At 36.6% G+C, this 22917-nt stretch overlaps 1 protein-coding gene across 1 annotated transcript in view; it reads right to left on the reverse strand.

Moving 5' to 3' along the window:
- Positions 1-22917, reverse strand: part of TTC29 (tetratricopeptide repeat domain 29) — a 247827-nt gene that overhangs the window by 97671 nt on the left and 127239 nt on the right. Inside the window, exon 10 of the mRNA XM_026018176.2 lies at positions 2914-3037. Within this exon, the coding sequence (XP_025873961.2) occupies positions 2914-3037 (124 nt within the window). The remainder of the gene's footprint in view (positions 1-2913; positions 3038-22917) is intronic.

The following is a 22917-nucleotide window of genomic DNA, read 5'->3' on the forward strand; positions in this document are numbered from 1 at the left end:
AAAACTGAGGATCAAAGAATTCATGTGCCCAAGATCACAGTTAATAAGTAATTGAGTGCAGATTCTTATTGTAGCTAAGTGCTACAGTTAATAAGTGGCTGAATGCAGATTCAAGGACATGTGGGCAAAAATCAGTCAGGTGCCTCTTTGTCCTGCTAGTTTCCTTCATAGAAAAACTGATAGCATGTATTGCAAACAGCTTATGAGGTTGTTCAGGTGTATAAATGGAATAAAGGCATTTAATATCATTAAGAAACATCCATAAGTTTTGTTTTGAAGTCTGTGATGTCATAAAATTGTTATAGTACTGTATACTTAAGAAGCACCTGGATGGGTCAATCAGTTAAGCATCTGATGCTTGATTTCAGCTCAGGTTATGATCTCAGGGTCATGAGATCCAGCCCAGCATTCTGCACAGGGTGTGGAGCCTGCTTGAGATTCTTTCCCTCTGCCTCTGCCCTTCTCCCTGTTGCGCTCTCCCTCTCACTAAAAACAAACAAAAAATAACAAAGAAACAAAAAAACCTATTAAAATACTATACTATTTATCATTGACTTTATTACATTAAAAAAAAAAAAAAGGAATCATTGTTGATCCCTGGGTGGCTCAGCAGTTTAGCCCCTGCCTTCGGCCCAGGGCATGATCCCGGAATTCCAAGATCGAGTCCCACATCAGGCTCCCTGCATGGAGCCTGCTTCTCCTTCTGCCTGTGTCTCTGCCTCTCTTTCTCTCTGTGTCTCTCACGAATAAATAAAATCTTTTTTTAGAAAAAATAAGGAATCACTAAGATGTATGAATCAACTTGTATATTTGAAGATAGCCTGAATACCTGGAATCCTCCAAATTTTATATTAGAATTGGGACAAAATGGTAAAAAATTAACTTTTGGTAATTGACATAGCCTTTGGATTTTATTTGTGTCTCTAGCCTTTAAGATATTAGACTCTTCTCTAAGAATTACCAGAGAATAAAATATATACTAATGAGATACAAACTCTTGGCAAAAAAGCTTAAAAATGCAAATATAAAAATTATCCCCCAGAAAGGCTTATTGTTTTATTTTCCTTATACTTTCTGCAGTTAGGAAAATAAAGACTGATGCTTGATATTTGTGCTATGCTAACACACTGAGTTCTGGGTTTTGTTTGGTGGGAAGGTAAAGTAATTTGTGTTTTGGGCACTTTTGTTTCAAAGAACAATCCTTTTAAAAAGTAAGACTATGTATAAGCAGGGATGCCAATTCTGCTACTACAGGATAAGCTTCTACTGGGCTGCCAGCCTCACCAAGGCATGAGCCTCATCTGTTTTTCAGCACAGTGTCCTGAAAAGTGAACAAAAGCACATACAAGATCCAGGAGAGAGGAGTCACCAGGGAAGCATAGTATCACAGAGATAGGGCAGCAGAAGGGGCACACAGTGGAGAGACAGACCTGGGGTGACAGGTGGGGAGGCACAAAGAAAGAGGGGAAACCAAGTGGGGGAGATTAGAGGGAGAGGACGACCGAGGGTGAGAGCAGACCAGAAAGACTGGGGCGTGAGAGAAGAGCAAGGTATGTAGGGGAGGAGAAGGGAAGGAGGAGCGTGACAGTCAAGAGAAAAAGGTTTAATGAGTGTGGGTAATAAGAGAGAAAGCAAATGAGCCAGGGCGAGCGAACGAGAGGGGTGTAAAAAGAAATCATATACCCTGTTTGAAAGCATGCTTCCCATAGCAGGAACTAAAGATGGTAGTTTCACTCATTCAGATTAATTTCAAACTCTTTTTCTTTAAAACAAAAAAGCCTAAATAATTCTGAAATCATCAAAGCCAATTATATGGCAAATAAAAGATTGTAGTGGTTAAGAGTATGGGTCTGAATACCACTTCCACCTGGAAACACGCAGGCCTCGGGTAAGTTACTTAAACCCCCTGAGCCTTGGGTAAAGGGGGATTGTAAGATATCACATAAAGGTGTGCAGGATAATAAGGGCTCATACAGCTGGCACTTGTTTCCCCTGCCAGGTGCTATTCTAACTACCTTACATTGAGTAACTCAACACTTACAGCTTCATGAGGAGAGGAAATTGAGGTACCTAGAAGGTAAGTAATTTGTCCTAGGTCACTGATCTTATAGGTGAAAGAACTAGGCTTTTCACCAGTTTAGTCTCAGAAATTATTGCCTTTATCACTACGTACACAACCTCTCAAATATGACTAAGACAAGGTGTATAAACATAGTTTAAGAATGAAGCTGCCCTCAAAAATGATAGATCCTATTCATTATCAAAGCAGCAATTATAACTAGAAGAAAAAAAGCTTTTATACTGTTTCTTAAAGGAAAATCTGGGTAATAAAAGATAAATTCAAGAGAGAATAAATCAAAAGGCCAATACATTATGACCAATTCATTTCACTAGTAATGGCCTCTTGAATAAGATACTTTTATTTTAGAGTTTCTCTTTTCTTTCATATAACCAGTCTGATGCTGGAATTCTACATTTCCTTCAGAATTACTCCTGGGATTGTCCTTTCTTCTCCTGAAGGACCTAGCAGGGACATCACAGCTGAATTAATAAACAGAATTTGGAGCAAGGGAGATGAATGTTAGTGTCAGCAGGTAAGAGTCAACCATTATAATGATATTCTTTGAATTGAAATGTTTTTATTGCTTTTCAAATCCAAGACTACTTAGAATCTTCACTGGCTGTGAAGATATGAATCAGTTTTAGCAGCTAGTGGTGACTATGCCCATGATGGCACTCAGGTCCTGGAAGAAGAAGAAGTAACTGCCCTGTGCATTAACCAAGCTCTACTGTCCTGGTCCTGGGGTCATTCTGCATAATGTATTGTGGGAAGGTGAGAGTCAAAAGGGGAATAGAATTTGAAAACTCTGCAGATTTCTCCCAACAAGAAAGTATATATGTGTATATACTCACTTTTTCATTGTAGATGGCCCCAAGCATTGTACTTGCTCTCACAACATCTAGGCTTTGAAAATTTTTTCTTGCAATTTTCACAACTTTTTTCAAGTATTTAATTGCTTCTGTCATCTCTCCTTGGCTGAAATAAATAAAATAGGAAAATCACTGGAGTATGATCTCATTTAATGTCACAGTAAAGAGAAGATATTTTGTGTCTTTGCATTAGAAAGTGCAAAATGGTTCAGGATAATGAAATGTGAAATGCAAATTTAAAAAATACGTGGCTTGTCTTTGTTGGAATATACAGTGAATTAAAACTTAAACCTTTAAACCCTTGTGTGTTGCTGGTGGGATTGTAAAATGGTGCACCTGCTTTGGAAAACAACTTGGCAGATCCTCAAAAATTTTGATAGACAGTTACCGTATGACCCAGCAATTCCACTCCTAAGAGAAATAAAAATATTATACATCCACTCATATATTCACACAAAAACTTGTACACAAATGTTCATATCAGCATTATTTATAGTAGCCAAGAAGTGGGAACAACCCCAACAGCTATTAATTTAATGAATAAGCAAGATGTGGTATATCCATACAAGGGAATATTATTCTGCCATAAGAGAGAATAAGTTTATTTATTTATTTTTTAATTTTTATGATAGTCACAGAGAGAGAGAGAGAGAGAGAGGCAGAGACATAGGCAGAGGGAGAAGCAGGCTCCATGCACCGGGAGCCCGACATGGGATTCGATCCCCGGTCTCCAGGATCGCGCCCTGGGCCAAAGGCAGGCGCTAAACCGCTGCGCCACCCAGGGATCCCAAGAGAGAATAAGTTTAGTCGTATATGCCACGACATGGATAAACCTTAAAAACATGTTAAATGAAAGAAGCCAGTCATAAAAACATGTGTCATATGGTTCCATTTACATAAAATGTCCAGAATAGGCAAATCCATAGAAACAGAAAGCAGGCTAGTGATATCCAAAGGCTGGTGAGAAGGGGAATGGAGAGAGACTGCTAAGAGCTATGCATGGGGTTTCTTTATAGAGTGACAAAAAATGATCTGAATTAAATCGTGGTGATGGTTGTACAACTCTGTGAATTTACTGAAAACTACTGAATTATAGACTTTTTAAAAGGGTGAATATACAGTATATGAATTACATCTCAATGAAGCTGTCATTTTTTTTTTTTTTAAGAAAGAAAACCTTTGAAAAGGTTGAACTTTTCCAGGTCACTTTGCAAATGAAGCCAGTCCTTTGTGGGGAGGCAATACCTGCTGGAGGTATTAGAACAAATATGATGAAAATGGAGTCTTCAGAAATCTCCCAATGAGGACTCCAAAGAATGAAGGAGAGATATACCCCCAGATGGAAGGGTCTGGCTTCTGGAAGGCATGCCACAACCATCTACCATCTGGCAAACTACAAGAATTCATATAAGGAAGAAATAAATTTCATTGTGATATACCAGAGAGTTTGGAGATTGTTACAGCAACTCAATCACCAAAACTAGCTAAAACAAATTTGGCTATTTTTTTCTTTCATAAAGAATTGGTGGGCACATCATTTTAAAGATTTCAATGAATTACAATGAGAAACTTCAATTATTTAAATTCTACTCTCATTTTATAAATCTGAGTCCCAAACACTCATCAGTTTTTTATTATCTGATATGCCACTCCAAGTATATACAAATCTTAGTTTTATCTGAGTAAGAGATAAACAGAAAGGGGAGGGATGAGTGGAAAGACTCTAAAAATCTCTAAAGGAGATAAATATTTGAAATTTGAAAGTCAGTCTAAGGAGACAGGCTCCCTTAGGAGCCAATTTTAGTAATTGTCCTGGTGAAGAATGCTTGGGGGCCACTGAGGGACACACTCTCATAAGGGCAAACGGAATTAAGAACTAAGATAAAAAATATTTGAGCAACCAAAGACACAGTAATTTTCGAAAACAGCTAGAGTCAAGGTTTAATATGCTGGGACTGATTTTGTAGAGGCAATTGAAGTCCAGCTAAAGGGACAGCTGACTGCCGATTCATGGACAAAGCAAGAAGTGATTTCAAAATAATGGCTCCAAATTAAGTGTGCCGAAAAAAATTCAGTATCTGTTGAGCCTGTGGATTTTCATTTTTTTCCAATTCCTAACAGAACGATGAATCTAAGATTATACAAAATTCTATTGTTAAATCATATTAGAACCACGGCAGTTTTCACTAATGTGACAAAATCTAGAATTTAGAGATTTTAAAAGAACAAAATCTATAATTGTATTCTTCAATTACCTATACTAAAGGAAAACATTCTTATTTCTAAGTATTTTTGAGTCCCTAGAATTTCCCTTTTGTTCCATAGGCCAGCAGTTCTCAGTGAACATTCTATGACTCAGTAATTCACAGGATAAAACTTGGAAATGCAGAGCTTGTTTTGCAATCGAGCTGATCCTCATATGAGTATTCCTCAGTTTATCCTGCAAGGATTTACTCATAGGAGCTCTGGACAGTATGGTAATGAATGTGGCATTTATAGAAACTTTGCTACAAACTTTTAAATTATTGCAATTACAGAAAAAGTTAGCAATATTAGTACCATATTTAATTGATTCTAAAACACACATTTTCCCCCATGTTTTAACGTTTCTGAAATCAGGATGTCTTACAACAGGTGGGCATCATCATTGTCAGATGGGGAACAGTCAGGTCATAGCTGTTGCTGCAGCAATGGATTAGGTTTATATTTCTGGACATGACACAACAATTGCAATGCTTTGATATTTCTGTTAATAACTATTTAAAGATGATTTCAGAAAGGAAAAGGAGGACTGGTTGTTTTCTAAAAACCTTTCTGAAATCTGGAAGTCAAGAAAATGCTGACTTCAAAATCAGCAAATTAAGTGTCCATGACTTGGAAAAAAATAGTGGAGATGATACTGGAGCACTATTTTTAGAAAGGCTATAGTACCAATGTTCTTCATGACACAAAGAATAATACGTTTGGGGAAAAAATAGTGACAATTCTGATTTAAAAGTGATTCAGAAGAACTGGATTTAGAATGTAAATATGTTTGAGGAGTATAATAAATTTGTATTTTTTACATGAATGCTTAAGAGCCTAAAATAGCTCTTTTATTAAGTATAAAATCAAAATTCTAAGCAATAAGAGTTGTTACCTCACAATTTAGTTAGAATATTCCTTTTTGGTAGTATGTAAGGTGCATGGTCCAATAGAAAAAAATCTTAGATTTAGTGAAATCTAAAAATAAAGTTACTCCAGTGTAATGGATGCCTGCAATATAATGGGCAGTTCATTGGATAGTAAATTTTTTGTTTTTTGTTTCTGTTTTTTAAAGATTTTATTTATTTGAGAAAGAGGGAGAGAGCGAGAGAGATCATGAGCGGGCTGAGGGAGAAGTAGACTCTACTGAACAGGGAGCCTGATCTGATGTGGGGCTCGATCCTGGCACTCTAGGATCATGACCCCAGCCAAAAGCAGCTTAGCCTAATGAGCCACCCAGGTGCCCCTGACTAATAAATTTTTGAATAAAATTTTCTAGGAAGTTTGAAATTCACACTGAATTTATATATACCTGATATATAGTTAGAACATAATGAGAGCAAACAACTGGTCTAACTACTTAATAGTCCCAATAAATCTCTATATGTATCTATTCATTTTATTTAATTTTATGCAAAAACAAACATACTTAATTTTTTTGTGCTGTGTTTATATCATATGTGTATAATCATAAAGCAATCATATATTCAACAGCATTCTGTTTATAAAATGAGCATCAAAATATTGATATTTCTAACCTAACATTACAAATTCACTTGCAAAATGACATTCATTTTCATGGTTACAGTTAAAATAGCAAAATTTAACATTCACCTAAATCTCTGAGCAAATAGAACCCAACACAAATTTTAGCATGAATGTCTATAGTAGGTGTGGTTGATGAACTATATTATTACCACCTGCAATAAACAGTTGATAAAGCACCTCTTGAAAAAGTAATATAAAACGTAATATCTGATTTTCAGTGGCAAGAAGTTTTAAAAATTTTAAGTTCAATTAGCCAACATGTAGTAGTACATCATCAGTTTCAGATTTGGCGTTCAATCATCGGTTGTGTATAATACCCAGTTCTCATCACATCACATGACCTCCTTAATGCCCATCACCCAGTTGCCCCATCCCCCCACCCACTTCCCCTCCAGGAACCCTCAGTTTGTTTCCTATACTTAAGAGTCTCTCATGGATATTTTCCCTCTGATGACTTCCCTTTCAGTTTTCCCTCCCTTTCCGTATGATTGATCCTCTGTGCTGTTTCTCCTATTCCACATATGAGTGAAAACCATACAATAATTGCCTTTCTCTGTTTGAATTATTTCACTCAGCATAGTGTCCTCCAGGGCTATCCACATCGATGTAAACAGTAAGTATTCATTCTTTCTGATGGTTGAGTAATATTCCATTGAATCTGTAGACCACATCTTCCTATCCATTCATCTGTCAATGGACATCTTGACTTTTTCTCATAGTTTGGCTATTGTGGACATTGCTGCTATAAAAATTGGGGTGCACGTGCCCCATTAGATCACTAATTTTGTATCTTTGAGATAAATACCTAGTAGTGCAATTGCTGGGTTGTAGAGTATCTCTATTTTTAACTTCTTAAGGAAACTCCATACTGTTTCCCAGAGTGGCTGTACCAGCTTGCATTTGCACCAACAGTCTAAGAGGGTTCCCCTGTCTCAGTGGCAAGAATTCGAGATTTTAAAAAATTTACATCAGGGGGATCCCTGGGTGGCGCAGCGGTTTGGCGCCTGCCTTTGGCCCAGGGCGCGATCCTGGAAACCCGGGATCGAATCCCACGTCGGGCTCCCGGTGCATGGAGCCTGCTTCTCCCTCTGCCTGTGTCTCTGCCTCTCTCTCTCTCTCTCTCTCTGTGACTATCATAAAATTAAAAAAAAAAAAATTTACATCAGAAATAGTATATAGAATAAGTAAGTTCATGCAAAAATATTTTAATAAGTTTAGAATACTCAGAAAACAATCCCACAAATGTGGTGTTGTCAGAGTAACTAGTGGGCAAGTTGAAAATTATTTGGCTGTTTTATAAAATTAACTAGAGTGACTGGGAAATTATGTGTATAACCAAGGTAAAGATTAGAACTCAGATTCAACTTGGAAAAAATGTCAATCTGCCTTGTTATTTCTTTTCTTTATTATTCTTGGGTATAATTGTCATACAATATCATATTAGTTTCAGGCTTACAACGTGATGATTCAATACTTGTCTACATTGTGAAATGATTACCACCACAGTCACAAAAAAATTTTTTTTTATCTTTTTTCCCAAAAATTTTATTGGGGGAAACTACAAAATATTTACAGTATAATGTTTACAGTCACAATTTGTAGGTGTACTGATTCCCCCAAATATATTACAACTCAAGTTGACTTGTTAGTTACATTCAAAAACCTACTTCTGTCAAAGTAGTCCAGTGTACATACATACAGAGTGCTCCAACAGTACCTATGTACAAAGAAACTAAAGCTACTGCTCATTCATCTGCTGTCCAGGAAAGCATTCCTGCCTTTCTACACACGCAAAAAAAAAAAAAAAAAAAAAAAAAGTACAAGTTCTGGAATTTTCTGGAATGAAACAAGGCATATTCATGTATTACATACCATTTTTAGCACTAAGAGGTGGTCCCTTCACTTTAGATCTATGTAAAAAGAAAGTGGTAAATATATTTTCCTTTTGTGCAGTTGAACCCATCCTACATTCAAATTCTCTCAAGCACTAATAGAAAAATAGTTATTTGGCTGGGGAAGATTTAAGGCAAGTTCTGGCCCTCCCAAAGGCACTGTGAGACTAACCCCCACCCCATTATTGCTACATGTCTTTATACGCAGAGTATGTCACAGTAGAATTGGAGGAATAAACAAAAGACCTTTTTTTTTTTTCTAATTTAAAAAGTTGGAATAAGAAAAGCATGCCACATTTAAGTCTTATTTGCAAAGTCTGTGGTCACTTTTTTCTTTAAAGTAGGATGGGCTACAACCATTATACATTCTAAGAAAATTCATAAGATGTTCCTCAAACTATTTCCACAGCATCAGGATACATTTTCTGTAAAGAAATCATGCAATCTTACAAAATTTACATAAACAAGGAAAGAAATTAATGAAATAAATATTACATACAATCTCTTAAATTAAGATTTTTTTACTCATTTACAATAAAATAACCACGTGAAGTTACAAAAGGCATATATCACTGTGAAAAGAACATACACTCCACATTTTGCTGATTAATAATGGCAATCATAATTTAACATAATAAAAGAATATATATCTATTGCTTTTCATCATAGTTGATAAGTACAGTATGAACAAAATTTTCAATGTATACTTTTCACAAGATAACAAATAAGTTAAATAGTTTTTTCATATTGAGTTTTGGTGCAGTGGTGTGAGTCAACTCAAAACAGCTAAAAATTCAGCAGTTATTCCCCCCAAAGATTACGAACTAAGCTCTGCCCAAGGCTTCCAGACAGAGCAGGTAAAATGGTTCTAAAATTAAACATCTACTAAGTGGTGGCGATGAAACCAGTAACCAGTAGGAAACTTTGGAATGCAGGTGTTTTTTTTTTTTTTTCCAATTTTTTTTTCGATGAGTACTTTCAAGATCCACTCTCCCTCAGCAACCTTCAAGTATGCTCAGTACCATTGACTGTAGCTGTAGTGCAGCACACCACATCCCCATGACCTATTCTTTTCAAAATTGGAAGTCTGTACCTCCCGACCCTCTTCATCCCTTATGCTCAACGCCTAACCCCGTTTCTCCCTGGCAACCGCTGAGCCGCTCATATACGTGAGTTTTATTTTGCTTTGTTTTGTTTGTTCATTCAGTTTGTTTTTCAGATTCCACATATAAGTGGCAGCTTAAATATTTTTCTTTCTCCACCAGACTCATTTCACTTTGCTTCATACTGTTAAATTTCACCATGCTGTCACAAATGACAAGGTTTCATTCTTTTTTATGGCCGAGTAGAATTCCACTGTGTATATATATTCTATCTTATTCTTTCATTGCTTGGACACTTAGGTTATTTCCATACTTTGGCTACTGTAAATAATGCTGCAGTGAACACAGGGGTGCACATATCTTTTCAAGTTAGTGTTTTCATTTTCTTCAGATAAATATCTAGAAGTGGAATTGCTGGACCATATACTTCTACTTTCAACTTTTTGAGGAACTTCCATACTGTTTTTCATAGTGTCTGTTATTCCCAAAACAATGCACGAAAATTCCCCTCTCCAAGCCTTTGCCAGCATTTGTTTCTTGTCTTTCCAATAATAGCCAGGTGTGAGGTGATATCTCATTAAGGTTTTGATTTGCATTTCTCTGATGATTAGTGATATTGAACATCTTTTCATGGGTCTGTTGATCATGCATATGTCTTCTTTGGAAAAATGACTTCAGATCCTCTGCTTATTTTTTTTAAGATTTTTATTTATTTATTTATGAGCGACAGAGAGAGAGAGAGAGAGAGAGAGAGAGAGAGAGGCAGAGACACAGGCAGAGGGAGAAGCAGGCTTCATGCAGGGAACCCGATGTGGGACTCGATCCTGGGTCTCCAGGATCACGCCCTGGGCTGCAAGCGGCGCTAAACCACTGCGCCACTGGGGCTGCCCTCCTCTGCTTATTTTTTTTTTAATAATTTTTTTAAATTTTTATTTATTTATGATAGTCACACAGAGAGAGAGAGAGAGAGAGGCAGAGACACAGGCAGAGGGAGAAGCAGGCTCCATGCACTGGGAGCCCAACGTGGGATTCGATCCCGGGTCTCCAGGATCGCGCCCTGGGCCAAAGGCAGGCGCCAAACCGCTGCGCCACCCAGGGATCCTTGCTTATTTTTTAATTAGACTTTTTTTGCTATTGGGTTATGAGTTCTTTATATATTTGTGACTTGCAAAAATTCTAGTTCAGTAGGTTGCCTTCACATTTTGTTGATAATTTCCTTTACTGTACAGAAGAAGCTTTTTAGTTTGATGTAGTCCCACTTATTTATTTTTCCTTTTATGACTTTGTTTTTGGAGTTAGATCCAAAAAAAAAAAAAAATCACTAAGACATACTTCAAAGAGCTCACTGCCTAGCTTCTCAGAGTTTTATGATTTCAGGTTTTACATTGGTCTTTAATTCATTTTGAGCTAATATTTTGTGTATGGTATAAAATAGTAGTATAGTTTCATTCTTTTGCATGAGGCTGTCCAGTTCACCCAATAACATTTATTAAAGAAACTATCCTTTCCCCATTTTATATTCTTGGCTCTTTTAAAATAAATTAATTGACTATAAATGTGTGGGTTTATTTCTGGGCTCTATTCTGTTCTACCAATCTATGTGTCTGTTTTTATGCCAATATCATACTGGGTTTTGTTTGTTTGTTTTAAAGATTTTATTTATTTGAAAGAGAGAGTGAGAGAGTGAGCACAAGCAGGGGGAAGGGCAGAGGGAGAGGGAGAAGCAGGCTCCCCACTGAGCAGGGAGCCTGTCAAGGTGGGGCTCAATCCCAGGACCCTGAGATCATGACCTGAGCTGAAGGCAGATGTCCAACCAACTGAGCCACCCAGATGCCCTTGTAATATTTTGGTTATTATAGATTTATAATACAGTTTGAAATTAGGGAGCATGATGACTCCAGCTTTGTTTTGCTTTCTCAAGATTGCTCTATTCAGGGTCTTTTGAGGTTCCATATACATTTTAGGTTCGTTCTATTTCTGTGGAAAATGCCAGAAGGATTTTGATAAAAATTGCACCAAATATGTAGATTGCATTGAATAGTATGGACATTTTAACAATATTAATTCTTCCAATCTATGAACACAGAAAATCTTTCCATTTATTTGTATTTACTTCAATTTATTTCATCAGTGTCTTATAGTTTTCAGTGTAAAGGCCTTTTCACCTCCTTGGTTAAATTTATTCCTAAGTATTTTATTCTTTTGATGCCATTATAGATGGGATTGTTTTCTGTTTTTCAAAAAGATTTATTTATTTATTTTTAGAGGGAGCAGGCAAGTGAGGAAAGGGGCAGAAGGAGAGACTCTTTCAAGCAGACTCCCTGCTGAGTGCAGAGAACAGCTCAGGGCTTCATCCATGAGATCACAACCTGAGTCTAAACCAAGAGTCAGATGCTTAACCAACTAAGACACCCAGGTGCCCTGGGATTGTTTTCTTAATTACTCTTTCTGATAGATTGTTTAGTGTATAGAAATGCAACAAATTTTCATATGTTAATTTTGTACCCTGCAACTTTACTGAATTCATTTATTAGTTCTAACAGTTTTTTGGTGGAGTCGTTAGGATTTTTATATATAAAGTCATGTTGTCCATAGATAGTGACAGTTTTACCTCTTTTTTCCTATTTGGATACACTCATTTCTTCTTCTTGCCCAATTGCTGTGGCTAGGACTATGCTGAATAAAAGTGGTGAAAATGGGCATCCTTGTCTTGTTCCTATCTTAGAGGAAAGTTTTTAGCTTTTCACTATTGAGTATAATATTAGCTGTGGCTTGTCACATATGGCCCTTACTATGTTGAGAGGTTCATTCCCTCTATCCTCACTTCCTTGAGAATTTTTATCATGAATGGGTGTTGAATTTTGTCAAATGCTTTTTTTCTGCATCTATGGAGATGATTATAAGATTTTATTTAACATTTGTTATTGTGGGTATCATGTTGATTTTTAAAATTTCCCTTTTAATTTCTCCTTTCATTTACCCACTGGTGGTTCAGTAGCATGTTGTTTAATCTCTCTATATTTGTGATTTTTCTGGTCTTTTTTTCTTGTAATTCATTTCTGGTTTCATACCATTGTAGTCAGAAAAGATGTTTTATTTGATGTCGATCTTAAATTTATTGAGACTTATTTTGTGCTGCAACATATGATCTGGTGTGAAGAATAATCCCTGTGCACTTGAGAAGAATGTGTGTATTCTGTTGCTTTTTAATGGAATGTTCTGTTTATATTTCTTATGTGCAACTGGTCTAATGTGTCATTTAAGGCTGATGTTTCTTATTGATTTTTTCTGTCTGAATGATCTATTTATTGATGTAAGTGGCGTAATAAAATCCCCTACTTTTGTTGTAGTGCTGTCAGTTTCTCCTTTTAGATCTGTTAATATTTGCTTTATATATTTAGGTGTGTGAATATTTACAAATTTCATATCCTCTAGTTGGGTTGATCCCTTTATCATGTAATTTCCTTCTTTGTCTTTATTACAGTCTTTGTTTAAAAGCTTATTTTGTCTATTGTAAGTATAGCTGCCTCAGCTTTCCTTTGGTTCCCAATTGTATGAAACATCTTCTCTATCCCTTCACTTTCAGTCTATGTACATCCTTCTACCTAAAGTGAGTCTCTTGTAGGCAGCATATAGACAGGTCTCTCTTTTTTTTATTATTATTAGTCATTTAGTTAGCTACACTGTGTCTTTTGATTGGAGAATTTAATTCATTTACATCTAAAGTAATTATTGATAGGTATTATTATTGCCATTATGTTAACTGTTTTCTGGCTGCTTTGTAGTTCTTCTGTATTCCTGTCTTCTCTTGCTCTGTTCCCTTGTAGTTTGATGACTATCTTTAGTGTTATGCTTAGATTCCTTTCCTATTATCTTTTGTGTATCTACTCTAGGTTTTTGCTTTGTGGTTACCATGAGGGGCACATATAACAGCTTCTATATATAACAGTTTATTTTAAGTTGATAGCAACTTAGGTTTGAACACATTCTAAAACTACATTTTTACTGCCTCCCACTCCACCTCTTATGTTTTTGATGTCACATTTTACATCTTTTTATTTTTTCTTTTCATTAGTTTTGTCTTTTAATCTTCATATGAGTTTTTATCAGTAACTAATCCATTATCTTTATTATATATTTACTTTTATTTTGAGATTTATACTTTAATATGTTTGCTTGTTACTAATTAATGCTTTTCATTCAGCCTAAAGTAGTTCCTTTAACATTTCATTTAAACCCAGTTTGTGATAATAAATTTCTCTAGCTTTTGTCTGCAAAACTTTTTATCTCTTCTTCAGTTCAGAATGATAACCTTGTTGGGTGAAGTATTTTTGTCTGGAACTTTTTTCCTTTCAGCACTTTGAATATATTATTTGCCCTTCTTCTCACCTGCAAAGATTCTGTTGAAAAATCTACTGATAGTCTTTTGGGGTTTCCCTTGTATGTAACAACTTGCTTTTTCTCTTGCTCCTTTTAATATTGCCTCTTTATCTTTAACTTTTGATATTTTAATTATAATGCATCTCGGTGTGGATCTTTTTGGGTTCATCTTATTTGAATCTATCTGTGATTCTTGTAGATGGATGTCTGTGTTTCCCCCATGTTAGGTAAGTTATCAAAAATTATTTCTTTAAATGAATTTTCTTCCCCTTTCTCTCTCTCTCATTACCTTCTGGGACCCTTACATTGTAAATGTTATTCTGTTTGTTGTTGTCTCTAAGGTCTTCTAAGCCATCTTTCCTTTTTAAAATTCTTCTTTCTTTTTGCTGCTCTATTTGGGTGCATTCCACTGCCCTGTCTTCTAGAAAACTGATCCTTTCTTCTGCTTCACCTAGTCTGCTGTTGAACCAGTATCACTATGTTCATTCATTCTTCTCCCAAGTTACTGAGCATCTTAATTACCATTACTTTTGACTCTTTATCAGGTAAATTACTTATCTCCATTTCATTATTTTTTTTCCTGAGGTTTTATCTTCCTGTTTTATTTGGATCATAATCCTCTGTTTCCCATTTTTTTCAATTTTCTGTTTCTCTGTATTAGGTGAAACACTACTTCTCCCAGTCTTGAAGGAGTGCACTTGTATAGGAGGTGAAACTTGTTGTTCAATATTGCTATAGCTCTTGGTTATCTCTTGAACCTTTGTGATTACCTAAGCAGCCTGATTTATTCTTGATAGGTCCCAGGTGTTGAAGTCTGCCCAAACCTGTCAGTTTTCCAAAGGGAAGGATCTCAGTCAGCACCTATTTTCAGGCTGTTTGGAAGCCAGACCCTCAGGCAGCAATTTTAATGTATTCAAATATATATAGTCCTTTGGGGCTATAATTGTAAACCCTGCTGATCTTCAGACCTGGAGATGACCCTTGGGTGACAGTTGCAAAACCTGGGGCTTCTGATGAGTGCATAAATTCCTTTCCATGAGGCACCAGTACACTGTAGCAAGGCCTAAAGAATGCAGAAAGATGGACCTGCATGGCTTCTATTCTCTGAGAGTACCTGTGTAACCTTTAGATATGTGGCCAACTTGAAGTTTCCCCTTAAGACTCAAGTCCCAGGACCAGTAAATAGGCCTCTTTCACAGAAAGACTGGGAGTATGTTTCAGGCTTCTATCTCTGTAGAACTCTGGGGATGTTAGCCTGCCAAGAACTGTCTCTCAGCTACAGCCCATGGGTCCCACAAATGCAAGCCCCTCTTGCTATCAGAACATGTGACTCTGGAACATCCCCTGTGTAGACTGCATGTGATCAAAAGTTTTAGTGAGGCAGCAGGGGAGCAGGAGAGCACAGAGCTGGGGTGCATTTGCTTAAGCTATCAAATTAGAGAGAGAGTGTAAAAATGGCACCCACCAATGCCTCTGTTCCTGGAGAGCCCCCCATAGGGTTCTGCCCCTCTGGCATATGCTTTAAGATTAGCAAACTTCACATATAGTCTATGTACTTTTCAAACTGCTACTTTTGTCCTGGTCACTGGGGTAAGTTAGTCTGCATACAAGCTGTTTAAGAGAAGTACTCTAGTTCCCTGCAGCCCTTTGGGTTTCCTGGATGTGAGCCTTGTTGGTTTTCAAAGCCAGACATTTTCGGGGCTTGCCTCTCCATTGCAGGTCAGGGGTTGGGGTGCCTGATGTGGGGCATGAACCCCATATTCCTTAGGGAGTAGTTAAAGATTTGTAAAATCACTCCCAATTGTGGATTGCCATGTTGCAGGTGGGGTTTTAATGAGAATGCATCTCAGCCTCTATTGCTCATCTAGATGTGGCTCTTTTTTTTTTTTTTTAAATATTTTATTTATTTATTCATGAGAGACATAGGGAGAGAGGCAGAGATATAGATAGAGGGAGAAGCAGGATCCCTGGGGGAGCCTGATGTGAGACTCAATCCCAGGACCCTGGGATCACAATCTGAGTGAAAGGCAGATGCTCAACCACTGAGACACTCAGGTGCCCCTAGATGTGGTTCTCTTATTGTTTGTTGTAAAGGTGCTGTTCAGCTAGTGTTCAGGTCTTTTTCAGAAGGAATTATTTCATATGTAGCTATGGATTTAGTGTGTCTAAGAGAAGTAGGTTCAGGATCTTCATATGCTACCATCTTGGATACCCTCTCTCAAGCTGCCTTTAAACACTAACTAAAATTAACTATTTTGTCTACATGCTATTTTCCTGTGATCTGCATGGAAATAAACACAGCAGCTCTGAGGAACAGCTGCATTGTTATCCCATAGTCTTTGATCTATACTAAATATTTAATAAAACTAGTCTTCAAATGTCAAAAAAGATGGGTGAGTTGTATGGTATGTGACTTATATCTCAATAAAGCTGTTATATTTTTCTAGCTAACCTTTAAAAAGTTTATAAAAGGTGAATGATAGTTTGTTCTTGCAAGTGTCCCTCAGCTGTGAAATCTTAGGTGTCACTAAAGTCATCTATACAAGTTGTTATAAATATACTGGCAAAATGTTTAGAATGGCATATAGTTATGACCAGAGTGCTTAGAATATACTAGGCTTCCTATATTTTTAAATAAAGGAATGGCTGAAAATTTGAAAAGGGAAATGTTTATGCAATACTCATAAAAATTAAGCTCCCAGGTAAATTGAGACTATCAGTCATTGGAAGTTTGGAGTCCATGATTGTCAACTCCTTTCTCCTGGATATTTTGGTAATATCAAGAAAATCTTTTTATTTCAGTAACTTCCTTGAGAGACTATCAAATGCCCTACAATGTGTTAGTTTCTGGGGACTATGGTTCCTGCCTCTAAAGTGTTTCACTGTCAATTTGGAGAGATAAGTTTAAACATTTGTACAAAGAATTAACTGTGATAAATACTACAAACTGTCTAAAGTGCTTTAAAACCTAGAGCACATTTATTTGAATATCTTCACAAGAGCAAGTCTAGTGTTTTGGGGTAAATTTAGTCTTTAAAGGAAGCCAAACAGATCTGGACCCAAATCCAGTGAATACAATTTTCATCTCAAAGCATCCATAGACCTTTGAAAAATTATAATATGTATTGTGGAAAACATCTTTGAATTTTGAACTGCATAAAATGTTTGTGTGCTTATAGATTCACAGATCCTTTGCTCTACTCCCATCTTTCTTTCTCCTCCTCATTTACACAGATCTTCAATGCAAGTTCTGAGTTGCTGCTAAGTGTCTGATCTTTTCCCAAGTATTTTTCCCTCCCTACCATCTAGGACTTTTATTCCAACTCTGTTCTCTTTCTTCTGTGTCTCTCATTTTCCCAGATATCTCACTGACATTGAGGTCTCTGCCTGCCCAAAGTTGGCTATTTCTAGAGTTCTCTCTCAATCATTCCTTTCCCCTCCATGAAAAGCTTAAGCTTTCTATGGGTAATTTCCTATGATGCCATGCCCTAAACTCCTATATGCATATGTCTGGCAAATCCATATTTCTAGCCCTGATTTTTTTCCCCTTTCCTCATCTAATGATGAGGCTTATGAAAATTTTGGAATTTCTCTTTAGGAAACTCCTGGTTGGCTCAGCAGTTGAGTGTCTGCCTTTGGCTCAGGGCATGATCCTGGAGTCCCAGGATCGAGTCCCACATTGGGATCAGGGAAGCTGCTTCTCTCTCTGCCTGTGTCTCTGCCTCTCTCTCTGTGTGTCTCTCATGAATAAATAAATAAAATCTTTTTTTTTTAAAAGGAAACTCCTGCATGGTACAGTAGTGTAAAGCATTCATAAGTAATTTAATGGATTTTGTTTAAAAAATTGAGTTACACATAGAGATCATTTACTGAATTTTCTAAATGTGACTCTAAATACTTTTGGCTGTTTCCAGAGACCAAACCCACCTCTCAAACAATGATGTGCTGCTATTATATATATATATACATAATATACATTTTGATAAACATATCGAAGGTATATGCCACAAGCTCAGACATCATTTCAAAAAAGTTTAATTTTAAACAGTTAATGTCAGGATTAGAGGTATCAATTTGGGATAACCTCCCAAGATTTGAGAAGCATAATGTTCATTTTCATAAATAAGCTATGGTGTATTTGCAAAAATAAGTTAGATTGCTTTACAGATTTATTTATTTTATTTGAGAGAGAGCGTGTGTGTGCTCTTGCACACATGCACTTTGAGGGGGAAGGGCAGAGAGAGGAGACAGGCAAATCAGACTCCCAGCTGAGTGCAGAGCCCAATGTGGGGGAGGGGGGAGGCTCAATTCCAGGACCCTGAGATCATGACCTGAGTCAAAATCAGGAGTCAGAGGCTGAGCCACCCAGGCATCCTGCTAAGTGTTATTTTTTGCAAATCTTCCATTATGCAATGAATGAAATGCCATAATGTAAACATACAACTCTGCAAGATAGACAGACAGCAGGTAAAGTCCTGGTGTCTGGCTTTTAGGGGGCAGGGTCAAAGAATTAACACTTTTTGTTTACTTGAGCGCTGGGTACTATCAGATGCATTCTTTTTTTTCTTTCTTATCAGCAAAAGAATGCTCTATGTATCAGAAGTAGAATGGAATTTCACATTCCTGATGTTGTGAATATTGCTGTTTGATTCTGTTCTCATTTTTTCATGACAAAATCATGAATAATTTTCTTCCACATTTAGGCATAGCTCAATTCTCCAGAAAAATTATGAATTGCTTGAGGAATATTTCAAATGCAGACATGGAGTAAAGTAGCATGAGAGTACACTCACAAATTTAAATATTTGTTTTGTGAAACAACTCAAATGGCATTGAGAGAGCCAGAGAATATAAAATTATTAATAAATAAAAGAGTACACTATTTAGAATCTTGAACAAATTGTGGACTTCTAGAAGTAAAAATGTTTTATCAAACTGATGTGAACTCTCCAAGCTCTTGGACTGTAATATTTAAGAAAAAAAGTTGACGATGTAAGAAAAAAAAAGCAGGGATCACTGGGTGGCGCAGTGGTTCGGCGCCTGCCTTTGGCCCAGGGCGCGATCCTGGAGACCCGGGATCGAATCCCACATCGGGCTCCCGGTGCATGGAGCCTGCTTCTCCCTCTGCCTATGTCTCTGCCTCTCTCTCTCTCTCTCTGTGACTATCACAAAAAAAAAAAAAAAAAAAAAAGAAAAGAAAATTTAGAAAAAAAAAAGCAGAGCTTCTTTGCATATCACTTTAAAACCTCAGGGAAAAATTATTATTTTTATTTAGCTAAAATGGACTCACTGAAGGTTATTTATGTTCATATTCATAAAGGCTGATGTATTTTTGATGGAAGTACATTTTGGATTAGGTTTGGCCTGCTGAGGATTGTTAAAGCACAACACACACAAGCAAAAAACCAAGTTCAGTGAGCAAGAAATACAAAATAGTATGAATGAAACTATTGCTGAGTGAGTCCAGTTGTTTTTCTCCCAAAGTAGCGACAGATTTCCAGAACATCTGAAATTACCTGGGAACTTGCTCTAACAAATAATGCTAGAGAAAAAGTCTTTCTGTTATACAATATATGCTCTATTCTATGAATGTACAGTTCTACAGCCAGCAAAATGGTTACTATAGCATCTGAAATACAAACGTTATGTGCTGCTTAAAGGATCTCCAAATTTCAAAGTTCGCAATAGATTTAGAAGCCAATCTTTCCTTGGAAGGGAAAGAATCAAATATTTTCTTCTAGAAAAGCTAGATTATTTGTATAAGTTAAAGGACAAGGTTAAAATGTTAGACAAATATTAATTCCAGTTTTCTATATGCAGTGCACAGGTGCAACTTGAGCAGCATATTATATGGTATAATCATTAAATTCATTCAACCAGGCCTTAGAGAGTTAAAAACATATATTCTGAGGACCAGGACTCCTCGGTCCAAAGGATGAGAATGAAACAGTGCAGAATATTTGTGTATCAAGGTGATTCCAGTTTCCAACTGGGAAAACAGGACTGTTAACACCCACATCCCCTGACAACTGTCCAATTATGTATATCACACTTGGCCTACTGTTTGCAGTAGAAGTAATCAATAAAGGATGTGGTTGAGTGAACATAGATTTTGGTTGAACCAATGCATGAAAACTTAATCATTTACTCAGAGAGAAGAAATCAAATAGAGCAGAGATGAAACAGCCACTAAGGGGTTTGTTGATTGTGCCACCAAGTTTGTGGGCCACAGATGAAAGTAATAAGGCAAATGGAATCAGTGACAGGAGAAAATGTAAAAAGCTATTCTTAATTTCATGAATTAATAGAAATGTTTTTGATGTATTTTTGGGGGGTCATTTTTAGGAAATTTTGCATCAAAGCCTGGATGTTCCATTTTAAAGAATATATGAAAATTACTAGGGCATGTCATTTCTCTCAAGCAAAAAGAAATTAATTTTCAGCTATAACAGAAAGGTAATTTTCACACTTGAAACTTTGTACTGATTGATTGAAAGATCTCCACTGTGGAAAGTTTTCTAGGAAATAATTTAACCCGAGTTTGCAAGAAAATTTACAATGAGTATGGAATTAAGCCCAGAGGTAGGCTAGTTGTGACCAATGTGTCTTGAACAATTCTCATTTTGTGAATTTTTCCCCCTAGATTCTTTTCAAAAGTCATGCTGATTATTTGGAGAGTCAAGGCATTTCAGTAAAATGAGTTATTTCAGTAAATGAGGCAAAAAAATGCAGTAAAGAAAACTGAGGAATTTTGCTCTCTGTATTACTCAAATTGTCTGTCTTTGTTAATAATAATATTTACTTGGCAATTTCTCAACTCACTCTCTCTTTGTTTTATGGACCATAATTCTGGCTTTTATAGCTGTGTCATACGTGTTTTTTATCATTTTAGGATATCAACCCTCCCTCCTTTTTTCACTAGTATTCCAAGTGGGGCAGGGAAAGACATTGTAATGCTTATTTTCTTTTACGCTCCTTAGCCCCTTGTGCAATTAATATTATTTAGAACAACAGCAAAAATAACAAACACTGTTCACTATTAAAGCCTTCATCAATAACTCTAATGGCATGGCTGGGTCCAGCATTACCAAATGGACAACTCTGTATTACCAAGTCCTTAGTCTTGAGGGAATATGGCATGTTTTTCAATTGAAGTCTTAGTATAAATTCTTATAACCATTTTAGAAGCTTCTAGCCTTAGAGATTATTCACTTTTCATGCACACTCAGCTGATAGCCTTAGACACACACTTATGCTAGACATGGCTATCCTCTTCCATTTCCTTTAAAGAGATAAAGTATATTTATAGGGATAGGACTACCATTAGTGAAACTTGTGCAATTGTACAGGTTAGAAAAAAGATTTAGAGAAGATGTGAAGCTTCGTATGCAGCTTGATTTACTTCTCCACCTCCACTACCATAATTTCCTCTATTTTGGTTGTGCTTCATTTCTTGCATGTTGCTGCTAATCGGAGGGCAGTTTAGAACTCTGAAAGGATATGTGCGTGTGTGTGTGTGTGTGTGTGTGTGTATGTGCATATATCAAAGAACATCAAGCCCTTAAAATGAGATTTTTAAAAAATGACCACAAAATATGTATCACGGCATTTTTAGTAATCAGTGGACTCGATTTAATAAGTCTTCTTAGGTAACTAGGGTGTGTTGTCTACCTGAAAAGAATGTTTGTTTTTGAAACATCTGTATCTTGAGTTATTTTGCACAAATAGTAAAAGAATATGCTGAGGCTTATACTCCCCTTAATGCAACTCTATAACTACTAATAATGCTGCAAAATGGTAGATTTGCACTGGAAAGCTTGCAGTGTCCCTGGGGTACTTCTTCCCTACAGCCCCAGAAGAAGCATCTCTTGTACTTTCTAATGTATCACATAACATTATGAAACTAAGAACCCAGGTCTACCATGCAAATCATCAATGGCCTCATTGGTACTTATAGATGGGAATTCTTATAAGTGGAATTTGTTTCATTTGGTGTAAAAGGGAGGTGGGGAATCAATCTTCCTGCCTATTATATGTTTGCCCCAAGGCAAGTACCCAGAGTGTTGGAATAGAATTGTCCCGATTCCTGCTAGAAACACACCCTCCTTTATGATGTATCAAATATAGCTGTATCCTTTTCCACATCTAAGCCCCCAATAACACTCCATCAGCCAAATCAAAACATCAAATCATTTGTCTGTTAGTGTTGCCAATATTTATCATATAATTGTTCAACTCTCCTTTTAGCTTTTACTGTATAGACCAGGAATTCAGATCCTTGAGTGGAGATTAAAATATTCCAAGAGAGTCACTTGTTTTTAACACGTGAGAATTATTTTATTTTATTTTTTAAAAAGTTTTATTCATTTATTCATTAGAGACACACACACACACACACAGAGACAGAAACACAGGCAGAGGCAGAGGGAGAAGCAGGTTCCCTGCAGGGAGCCCGACATGGGACTCAATCCTGTGTCTCCAGGATCCCGCCCTGGGCTGAAGGTGGCACTAACCCGCTGAGCCACCTGGGCTGCCCTAACACATGAGAATATTTTAAGACAACCTCATGCATCTAGAAGTTTAAAAAATAAAAGCTGTCAGTAACCAAGAGAGCATTCCAACCCTTATGGCATGGTAGGTGCTCAATATATGTTTATAAAAGAAAATATTTTCCCCTGGAATTTTATCTCTTTAGTTATCCTGGAACAAATGTCATTTTGTAAAAATTATTTTATAAAAAATTTTATAACCATAAAATTAGGGATACACTTATTTACTGCATAGGCTTAGGCCAGGCCTGCGACTACAAAGCAAGACAA

Source organism: Vulpes vulpes, chromosome 10 (assembly GCF_048418805.1).
Source record: "Vulpes vulpes isolate BD-2025 chromosome 10, VulVul3, whole genome shotgun sequence".
Classification (NCBI taxonomy): domain Eukaryota; kingdom Metazoa; phylum Chordata; class Mammalia; order Carnivora; family Canidae; genus Vulpes; species Vulpes vulpes.